At 43.1% G+C, this 11,458-nt stretch overlaps 1 protein-coding gene and 1 long non-coding RNA gene across 2 annotated transcripts; one reads left to right on the forward strand and one right to left on the reverse strand.

The window, feature by feature from the left end:
- Nucleotides 1-7: 7 nt before the first annotated feature.
- LOC131884623 (uncharacterized) lies at nucleotides 8-7,876 on the reverse strand. The gene is made up of 4 exons (XM_059232460.1): nucleotides 7,167-7,876; nucleotides 5,615-5,862; nucleotides 3,586-3,897; nucleotides 8-613 (listed from the first exon to the last, which is right to left on the reverse strand). Exons 1-4 carry the CDS (start codon nucleotides 7,659-7,661, stop codon nucleotides 544-546), a joined length of 1,125 nt encoding a protein of 374 aa, XP_059088443.1. The 5' UTR covers nucleotides 7,662-7,876; the 3' UTR covers nucleotides 8-543.
- Nucleotides 7,877-9,975: 2,099 nt separating this feature from the next.
- On the forward strand, nucleotides 9,976-11,458 carry LOC131884624 (uncharacterized). The gene is made up of 2 exons (XR_009373741.1): nucleotides 9,976-10,051; nucleotides 10,108-11,458. It is a non-coding gene; the product is annotated as an uncharacterized LOC131884624 (long non-coding RNA).

An 11,458-nucleotide genomic window follows, 5' to 3' on the forward strand; every position in this document is an offset into this window, starting at 1 on the left:
TCTTCTCTTTTCATATATTTAGGTCTGGGCATCGTGAGTTGTTGAGCTCTTTTAAATAGCGCGTTGCCAACTTGTGTGCCCATACGGGTCTCTGACTGGATCTTCATCGAGGGAGAGCGAATGATCATAACAGATACCAAAAGGTTCACCGTCTTCATTGACGCGTTTAGACATATAGGAGGTGGTTAGACTGGCCATAAACAACAACACGCGCCCAAAGAACAGGCCCAAGATGATGCGCAGGAGGGATAGTAGGAAGTACTGTGTTTCTTGACATGAGCGGGACGGGGGTTTGGTACGAAATGTTACTGAGTGGGGATTTCGAGTGTGCTCTAGACGTAGCAGATCAACCGTTCTGTGAGCGTCCTCCATCCACGGTTGGGCTTCTTCAGTTGAGGGGGGGAAAACATTCCTCGTCCTCCTTCCCTTTGGCTTCGATGGTTCGAAGTTCACTCGTGAAGGGAGGGTCAATGGACGATGATAATGATGATGGTGTTAAGGTCTGGGGGAGAGAGTTGAATTGCTGCCATGAGTCGAAAGCTCTCACCATTCCTCAACAGACTCGTCTGAATCCTCGGCAAAGCCCTTCTTCCGCTTCAACCCGGAACTCATCCTGGAATTGAGATCAGACCATGGTTTTTAGACAGGGTTGGGCAAATCTATCTAATATTTCGTCCTTACCGCTGCTGGGATTGGAATCTCAGCAGTTCATAGACGAGAAATTTATTCATTTTTTTATTTATATCTATTATTTGATCGACCAACGAATTGGAGTTGGCTGGTCTGGTTAACCCTAGAATATCAGGTTGATCCGGAATTTTAGTCAAAAACTTGTCCAAGTCTGACTTAAATCCTGCTACTGGATCAACGCCTACATATGTCCTACGAATACTTGAGGGCCGCAAATTGAACAATGAAGGAGCCCGAGAAAGAAGAGATGTGGACTTCATTGTTCGAACTAGTCTGGATTCTCGAGGGCTTGAAGGTGCTTTCAATAAACGCATATTAAGCCTCTACGGTCACTACAATTGACCCTAAATCCTGGGTTGGGACAAAGCTCATGAATGCTTTTGAAGACAGTACAGTATCAGATACCTTTCGTACCTTCTCGAGTACTGTACAATCCCAACCTTTCTAATCTTTCCCAATACGAGAGCTCTCTCATTCCTCAATGTTCCTGGTGAAACATCTTTGGGCTCGACCTTTTGCAAACCTGCTGAACTCATTGGGGCCCAAATGGGTGAGGCATGTTCAAGATGCGGTGGACAATCGACTTGTACAGAGTTAGCATCGTGATACTGTCTCTGGACTTAAAAGTGCGATATATCCAACCACATGTTTGAAAAGCTTTACCAACTTTCAACTGGATATGCTCATCGAACTTTCCATTTTTTGAGGACTGCACCATAGATCCTTCATGGATGAGACCTGCTCAATGTCCTTACCTTCATCATCTAATAGTGGAGTGTCTAATGGCGTTCGACCCAAAGGTCATTGAGCGGAATTTCATTCCATTCAGTGCCATGTTACTCGCAGCAACCCAAGAGTAGATTTGGTCTAGGACTTCTAACAGACAACCGAATTCTGACCATTCCTACCAACTATCAATTTTGTATCATCAGCATAAGAAGAGATACTGACATTACTATACCAAGCTTCTGAAGCGGAGCAATGAAGATGATGAAAAGGAAAGGACCCAAAACGGAGCCCTGAGTGACACCCGACTTGACATCATGTATGTCGCTAAGAGATCCCTTAACCTTAACTAATTGTTTCCTACCACAAATGAAACTTCTTAACCAATTGAGAACCTTGCCTTGGATCGCAATCTCATGGAGCCTGTTAACTAAAAGGCCATGATCTACCTTGTTAAAGGCCTTGGCAAAGTCGAGATAGACTACATCGACTGATTCATGGCTCTCCAGCCCCTCAATAACCTGCTCTATATGTTCAATCAGTTGGGTAACCGTGCTAAAATGTGCTCGGAACCATGCTGGCTAGGAGGAAGGACTTCATGGATATCAAGAAATTCAACAAATTTGAACTTCATGATCTTCTCAAACACCTTCGCAATATTCGAAGTGAGAGAAATCGGCCTGTAATTACTGGGGAGCGACTTATCTCCCCCTTTGAAAATTGGAACAACATGAGCTACCTTCAGAGAAGAGGGGAACTTGCCCTGATCCAAGATGCAACGCATCAAGTACGAGAAAACAGGAGCAAGAACCTGTGAGCATCTCATCAGAAAAAGCCAGGAGAGCTCGAGAGTCTCAGGTCCCTGATGGCCTTTAAAGCATCTTGATCTGTGACTATAAGATCATCTAAACGCCCAACTTGACAAGCCTTGCCAACCTCAACAAACTCATCAATAGAGCAATGGGCTGTTGCTCCTAAACTCTTTGGAGTTGAAAACACACTAGAGAACTGATCTTCAAGGATGTTGGCCATAGACTCTACATTGTTTATGGCTTCCCCCATTGACCTCAAAAGGCCCTTCAGGGTGTTTTATCTTTCTCTTAGTGTTTGCATAAGAAAAAAATGCCTTCGGATTCGACTTTACCTCCTGAATTACTCTACTTTCCTTTTTCAACTGATTTGTCTCAATGGAGGCCTTAATTCTACCTTGAATCAAATCCAACTTTCTTTGATTCATATTGTTCTGGAGCCTTTTTGCTAGTTTGCAACTCTTGAACAAATTGAAGGAAAATTACTCAAAAAAAACTATTGTTGACTGAAACTAGAAAAATAGCCGACACAAAGAGATCACTATAACAGGTGAGTATGGCGATCATTGTTTCCCACACCGCTACTTTTTGCAGCTTGAACAAAAACTTTTAGGCTGTTTTTCCCCCTGAAGCTGTGAAGGTGGATGGGGGAGTGTACGACCCAGAGGCCACTTTTTAAAAGCTCGTACCTCGGACTCAAAGGTCGGACGTTAACCGTTATGTAAATTCACTGCCCAAAACGATGGGCTGATGCTCATTCTGGGTAACGTCTCAGCCTTAACTTGGAGGTTCGAGAGGCTTATAAAACTCGCTTGAGTTCAAATGAGGAAAGAACAAAATCAGAACTAGGTTCGGCGAGTCGCAGTTCAACCAAGGAAAGGAAGATTACGTCATCACCAAAAGTTTGGGCGATCACTTGTACTTATGGGGCATGATAATGCCTTGCTAAGAGATTGAATTAGAGTTCCAGGTTACTTATCCACAAAAGGAATAATGGTTCCCCTTCAGCATTGCATTAGTTACAAACAGTCAAAGAAAAATCTGCTTCTTGACTTCATTTTCCACTCATGAATTGTCTATCATTACACTAAATTTTCTTTCGGTTTTTGTCTACTAATATTTCGATTTGAGTCTTGCTTTTTATCCCCACTTCTATATTGCCAAGTATCCCAATGACCTCCCAAAATTTGTGCCGACATCGTCAGAGAGCCGCTCCTTCAATGTCCCATCCATGCTTTTGCTTAATATAGACGACACTTCTCAAGAAGTCCGAAAATTCCAGAAATCCCGAAAATTGGCCTCAAAATTATTTTCAAGTGGAACAAGCCATGTTGGGAGATCATTTTAGAGCACCACTTACTGGGACTGAGATTTTTTGGCTCCGTATGGTCCACTGGGGCTGACGTTGTCACTATTATTGCTACTGCTGGCGGCGGCCACGTCAGCTTCGGGTTGTAACGGGAGGTGCACGGGCGGGCCAGGGTCGCGAGGGGTTTTATCAGTTTTTGGCTTTTGGAACTCGTGCACGAGCGGGTAGATCTTCTCAATGGCCAATTGAACGTTCCGCACGCTGGGTGCCGTGACCGTGATGCTGCCCGTGGAGAAGATCTTGAGCGTGGCTTTGGGATCGCGCATCTTGAACGTCACTCCTGGATGGAGCTCGGGCTCGTAACTGGAAACAATACAAAAACAATATCATCACGAGATCATCGATTTTCTAGTCTGTTCTGTTTGTTGGGTGTCGTACATTCTACTCTACTCCAAGAAAAAATAGCCAAAATAATAAGGCCCCGCTTCAGCCGCTTCAGCGGTAACTACAGACAAATGACCCATACCAATAATAAGATCACTTTACATACAGGTATGACATGGCGACTACCGCTATGCCGGAATGCTATTCTTTGCCAGTTTGGGCCAAACAGGAGGCTGTTCTGTCAATTTCACTCTAAAGTTGTGTCAGCATTTCATGGGGAAACTTACAACCCAGCCTCTGAGGCCGGTTTTTTCAAGATCCTACCTCCGAGTTAGGAGCTTGGAGGGTAAGCGGTATGAAAATACACTTGCCTTAGTGGTGAGCGGACCGTCATTCTTATTAATGTCCAAGCCTTAACTCGGAGGTACCGGCGTTTAAAAAACTCGCCTCTGCAGGTCAAATAAGCGAAGAAGAGAAAATCCGAACGAGGTTCGGTCAGACACAGTTCAACATGAGAAAGGAAGATGACGTCATCAAAAGTTTGGGAGATCACTCGTACTTGGAAGGGTTTGATATTAAATAATGCCCTGGGAAGGAATCAACTTCTAGGTCATTATCCACAGAGGGAAGAATGGCTTTTTCAGCATTGCATTTTTTATAAACTGTCACAGAAAAAAGAAAGCTGTTTCTCGACTTCTTTCTTCCACAGTCGAATTTTCTATTCTAAATCCAGGGTGTTAGAAGCGAAATTACAAGTAATGAAATTTCAGTAATTCGTTCCTTTTTTCGAAAACCGAACGGTAATTCCACTACATTTCAAAGTTGTGTAATTGTAACGACCCACAAAGTAAAATAATTACTCATTACTCGTTCCTTTTTCAGCTTCCAGAATGGCCTTGATTTTTTTGTATATCTCATGACAGCTGAGGAAACTTAAGGCTCGACAGAAATTGGCATTTTTTGCAATTTCCAGCGAGACATCAATGCAAATGTCAACCAAATCAGATCTTTCTTTGGCTTGAGTATGATGCAACAAATTCCAAAGCCTCCATATTTCCATGTCTTAAGGCATGGGCTTCGTACAGGGAAGCTTTACCGACTTCACAATGTCTCATACTGTTTTTCCATTATGATTGTGGCGCCATTATTTCCTTAACCTTCAACATTGATTACCCCATCCAGGGTCCCAATATTGACTCCTCGAAGCATTATGATGCTATACATTTTGAACAATTATGTCAAGATAAACTGCCATTGATTGCTCAGTATCGAAAAATGTTACCACCATGTCTTCAAATGTTACGAGTTAGGACTGCTTGAAGTAAAAACCACAACTTCATTGGAGAAGTATGATCTTGATGGGGCAAAAATCATAAAACATTGGTCACCTAAATTTTTGGAAAAGTAACGAGTAACGTCATTACATTTTTGTTCGAGTAGCGGTTGTGTAACCAATTACTATATTTTACCAACATAATTGTAACTGCAATTTGTTCCTTTTTTGCCCTGTCTAAATCTAATACGTGTCTTTTGATTTTAATATTGCGATTTGTATCTTGTGTTTTAAGCACATCTGCTGCATTGAAAAGTACCCTAGTGACCCCCCAAATTTGGGCGAATGAACGTCAATCGTACTTTTAAGGATAAAAAGTTATTGTCGGGAAACGCGGGGGCGGGTCCACACTCGTCGACTCACCTGGCTTCTTTATATTTCTGAGAGAATTGAGTGATCTTGATGGCAAATGGGAGTGAGCACGATCCGAGCACATTGACCACGCGGAAATTCTTGAACCTAATGTTAAAACCTAATTTCTGAAGGAGACGGGCGTAGCGGCGAGCTGCGATCTTGGCGTGATCCTCGCTGTTGGCGCCCGTGCACGTGATCTTCCCCGAAGACCAAATCGAAGCCGTGGTGTACGGACGGCGAAGCTTCATGGTCACCATCTAGAATGAAAAAATGATCACTCGGTTAACCCTCGCTACAAGACCAGACCACATGCATGGAATTGGCCTGAGAAAGCAACCCAGAATTTGGTGTGGGAAACTCATTCGTGAAGACACTGGAATTGGATTGTCTAACGTTGAAGCTGTACTTGAGCAAACTAGGGCGAGGACCATTAAATAATGGTAAATTCAGTTTAGAACATGTCAAATATACTTGCCTTTGACAATTCATGGTATCTACAAATCTTAAAAGGGCTTGAAAAATTGTTTGAATGCTTAATGTCAAGAATGATGTTAAAGATTGAAATTGTGAGGTGGTCAGTTTGGTTGGCCGAGTAAATGTGATGAAATATGACATTCAGACCCATCCAATGCTAACAACTCGGTGATAACTTGAATTCCTCCACGACCATATCTGGGAGATGCTACAAGTGTTCGTCTAGGTCCGTTCAATTAAAGGTTTACCATGAACATATATGACAATTAACCCGTGCAGGTCACGTCATCAACCTCGCTAAATGAGTTGGGTGACCTTGAATTTATGAGAAAAAACACTCCATCTGAACTTGTCCCTTCGATTGAACAGTCGTCATTGAAAAAAACCAAGTTGAGACCTGAAAAAACTGGGTTGTTTCCTTCTATCTTTATGTTTTTGAACATTTTCAAACGTTTGGTCGTCGTTTGGGTGCGTCTTAACTTTTTTGCCTTATTTGGAGACTTTTTTAATTTCTTCCGCGAAGCATACTCAGATGAAGAAATGATCCCCACCCAGATTGTTTAACTATTGAACAATTATATTCATTTTAACTCCCTTTTATTGTTGAGGAAAGTCAGCCAAATGTAGAGTGTTACAGTAGAGCTAACCGTACCTACCATCATCATGGGTTTGATCCCCCCCAAAACCCTAAGCAGTAAGTAACCGTAGACTCTCGAAAAGAATGAATTGTATACTGTACCATAACAGTATTAAAAAAAAGGCCTTAATGTCAAACATAGCCAAAGAGAAGTTTTAATTCCTGTTCAAGAAACGGAAGAAACCCACTGGATAACCTCGTAAAAACAGTTTTTTGTGGCCTGGAATTTGGCCACAAAAAAAGGGCAGTCAACAGAACTAAACTCGGTCCATGGTAGCAACTTTTTGGGTCTTTTCTGCTTTTCAATATTATATCACTTTTTGTTGTATTTTTCCCTAGTGGCTTTTAAGAAGTATTTCTTTCTGTCTCCCCCCAAAGGCAACTTTGAGGTCTCTTCATGACGAAAGGTGTGATTGTGCCCCCTTTGAGAAAGAGTCAGGTCTCACTCACCCCGTTTTCACGGCGATACTCGACGTTGACGCCGCGCAAGGCGATATCACGCAGATTGAGATGGCAGCGCACGCTAAAACTGCACACCACGTTGTTGATCACAATATCGATCTCGGGCGAGTTGGACGTCCCGCACCCGCCATTGGACGCAGCCGCAGCCGCTTCGTCGGCCAAGCGCGCTCGTTTCCAACCCGCCGCCTCGTCGTCATCAACATCGTCTTCATCATCATCATCGTCGACCAGATCCGAATCCACCTCATCCTCCGGACACGCCCCGTTCAATCCCATCATCAGCAAGGACGGGTGGGCGCCACGCTGACGTTTAACACCACCACCACCGCCGGCGCCCGTGCCGCCGTTCACGGGAGGGCCAGGGGCGGGATGGGGATGGCCGGGTCCCCGATTGGCCCCGTTAGTCGGGAGGAGGACGGCGGAGCCTGGGCCATTAGCGGTGCTACCTCCGCCCCGCCCCGCCGGCTCCATCACGTGCATCATTCAGCCGGTGCCTGGGGGCGTGGGCACTGGGCGGGGTGGTTGGGGCTGGGGAGGAAGGGCTGAGGGAACCTGCGGTGAGCGTGGATGGGCGTGTATGGGCGTGGATGGGCGTGGATGGAGCGAGCGAGCGAGCGAGCAAAGAACCTCCCCAACAAACCCAGTGAATGAACAACCCAGTCAGTCAGTGTGTCTGTCTGTCTGTCTGTTTGTCTGAGAGTCAGTCCGTTCAGTCAGGGAACGATGCTAGTAGGTTAGTCAGTTCAGCAGCCATGGTGCTAGAACAGTGGTCCCGACCACAGAGCAAACCTGACACTAGATCGGACACTGGCCCGAGCTCTGGGCCGAGATCGAGACGATCGAGAGGATCGAGACACATGCATGGACAGGGCGTCAGCGGATAGGTAGGTAAGCTCAGGGTCTCGAGGCACGCAAAGACTCGGTGCATAACTGTGGAAAAGCGAGTTTCGTTATTTGTAACATTTAATTGATAACATTATGGTCACACAATTGCAAAAGACGTGGTTAGAAATGAAGATTTTCACCCAACAGGTTGTAAGAACGGTTGATTGTACATAAGGTTGAGATGGAATTCATGAATATGTAATCAGACCAAAGATGGCCAATATATTGGGACCGTGGAGCAGGAAAAGAATATGATGTCATCATCAACTTTTGAGAGGTTATTGGCACTTTGAAGGCTTAATAGCTCATTGCCACAGGATTATTCACATTTCTACTCATTAACATACTTAAAAATAACATTTTAGTCAAAAAAGCTGTTTTTGGACTTAATATTCCTACGTTTGAATTTCAGATTTTTGCCAAGGACTTTTTGAATCCTTAAAAATCCTTTTTAAACAATTTTGCATGTGGTAAAATAACGGTAGTTTGTTTGTGAATGAATCTATTTATTAAAACGAACATATGATTAGAAGTAAAACAATGGATCTAATACTCAGAATTTAGTCTTACACCCAGCCTTGTAGGGGGATCGTTGGGCCAACTAACTGCCTTGATGATCGACGACTTATAGAATGGAGAACGCGTTTGTTGTTTCGTGCTAATTATTTGTTGGTAGGCAGTTGGCCGGATGTATCATGTGGCATCGTGTTCTTTTCGGACCTCTTTTGCATTGAAAAGTACCCCAATGACATCGCCAAATTTGTGCGGCCAGCGTCAGACAGCAGCTAATTAAATGAGTCAATGTGTTAAACCCTTTATGGCATAAAGCTTTTTCACACTCATTGCATACTGCGTGTTTTCGAGATTTTTTGAGGTTTTGGGAAGTTCAAATGTACATAATGCGTCAACCTTTTATTGCAACCATTGGTCATGTCAATGCCAAATATAGATCTTTGAGGAAGCGCAACAAATCGATTCAGTTCATTTGGAAAAAGTGGAAAGGGGAGTCACAGGCACTACCAAAGCACATGGATAGGGGTGAAGATGGTGACTTGGCTTGGTTATAAGGCTTGTTAAGTAAAGGGAATTTAAAAAATGTAGTGATTCAGTTTGCTGGTTTGCTAAAAAAGCAGTATTCTGATGACAGAACTCCATCAATAAAGACATATTTTTGGGTTTTGTAACACAACTCACTGAATATTTGAAAATTTAGTTGGATTATAGATTGAGTGAGTGTGAGTGGGCCTATGTGAATGTGAAATGTCTTGAAAAGTTCTTGCAAAGGATGGCCAAGATGGTCCGCTACGAGTCCCATGTCACTGATCAGTTTAGTAACAAGGTCATAACAATCTTGAGAAAGTCTACTGGACACCAGCGTGAGTTTGATGCCGTCAGCCTCTCTCAGCCTATTTTTTTCCTTTGAAATTGCATTTTTGGGGGTTTAAAAGGGAAGAAACGTGGTGTAGTGGTTAGTGCAGTTTCCTAACATGAGAGGGATCCCCAATTCTAATGTCCTTCCTGACCTTTCTCAAGGAAACATTTAGACGCTAACTGTGAAATCAGATAGAGAAGCAAAAATTGATACCATAATTGAAATTGCCCATCAGAATTTGGAGCACCCCTCACCAGAAAAAATAATGCATACAGAAGTGCATACTTTGGGTTTAAATGCTTATTTGAGTGCATATTTTGACCAGTTGATATGCGCATTTGATGGCCTAAAATAGAGTTTTTAATGCATATTTAGCCATCTTTGAACACAACCTACAATTGTAGGGTCTTCAATGAGTGTAGTCAGTGACAAACTCACGCTAAATCTCGCCATGCTGGCAAATAAAAATACATGAGTCACTAGACACCAAATTTATGTTCCAGCTGATGAAGGCCAGTGTTCGTCTTTCTCCTTGACCTATCCCACGTCTAGGGATTATACGGTCTGTGGAGACCTGCTGCTAGGGCAGCCACCCAGCAGGCCATCGAGCCATCAAGTAAGTAAGCAAAAAGCAGCTGAGGTACGGTAACTAAGTCGGGAACACTCACACAGGGAGGCTGTCCATCTCATGGTGAACGAATCGTGGGAACCCCAAAATGGTTGGTTGACCATGTCCAGAGCTCAAAACGGATCAGTTGTAAAACCAGACCAAACGCCGCTGATATGGGAAAGAAGTAAATGGTAGATTGCTCTTAATAGGCTGCAATGAATGGAACAAGCAATCTATGGCCACCTGACTTCACCTTGCCTAGGGTCGGCAATTCATTCCAAAGTGGAAATTGAACCCATGGCCACTTTCGCGTCGCGACTAAGACCGCTCAGTGAAATTAACCCCTGGTATTACGGTCTCGTCCAGGGATTGAACCAGATCTCAGCCTTATTTGAATTGCTTGTGGCCTCTGAGACCGTAGGGTTCCTCTCAACCCTAATAAGCCTTCAACGTTGTGGGTGATAATTGTAGAGTGAATTTGGGAACAGGCCTATCCAAAAAGGCTCCGAACAGCTTAAAAACATTCCATAAACGCACAAACAGATGACAAAGCGCCCAACTAGCTCATGCTCGAAATAGAAACCAAACGATTGAAAGCTAAATTTGTTTCCCAGTTTAATAAGGATTATTCAACGACTCCCTCCAACCCAAGAATCTCAGGCAGAGGTGATTAGAAATGAAGGGAAACAAGTTCTGATCATGGTTTTCAATGTTATCCCATAGTATGTGGTTTATATAATGTGGGACCCATACTGATCTGCTAATGCCTGTAATAATGGCTGGACGACCACAACGTGAAATTGGTTACCCTGTGAGTAGGGTGGTAACCCAAAGTGCCGAACGGTACTTCATAATCAGTACTGCTTATAAGCTCGAATTGGCCGCTACCTTGTTTGTTTGCTTATTTGTTCAGAATTTAAAGATTTTGCCTTTTTGGTTTGGTTTTTCACGAGCTTTTCGAACCGCTACAGGGAATGTGATCCCCAGTACTATTAAAATGAAAGGTTATAATTCGTTTGCTTATTTGTTTGGAATTTTAGAGTGTTTGTTTAGATTTAAATAAGACAAAGGAGCTGTTTCAACTTTTCTGGCCCATAAAAGAAGTAATGGACATTTTCTAAAATCAAGCCCGATTTTTCAGCATCACAAATGATTTGAAAACAAGTAGATGTTCTTAACTCTATTTCACTCCCTTACATGGTTCAGTTTCAATGAACTGATTAGGAAACTTGGCACATTTATTTGTGGCAGGAAATTGAAAGAGTGATAAAGGGAGCATTCACTTATTGTCTATTTTTGTTCACATCATGAAACAATTTTTATTAGCTCAACCTGTGATTAAACTAGAGCTCTCCTTCAAAACAAGGAATAAAAGAGGATGCATGGATAAAGAAAATAAAAAGTATCAAACAA

This window comes from Tigriopus californicus, chromosome 8 (assembly GCF_007210705.1).
Source record: "Tigriopus californicus strain San Diego chromosome 8, Tcal_SD_v2.1, whole genome shotgun sequence".
Taxonomy (NCBI): Eukaryota; Metazoa; Arthropoda; class Copepoda; order Harpacticoida; family Harpacticidae; genus Tigriopus; species Tigriopus californicus.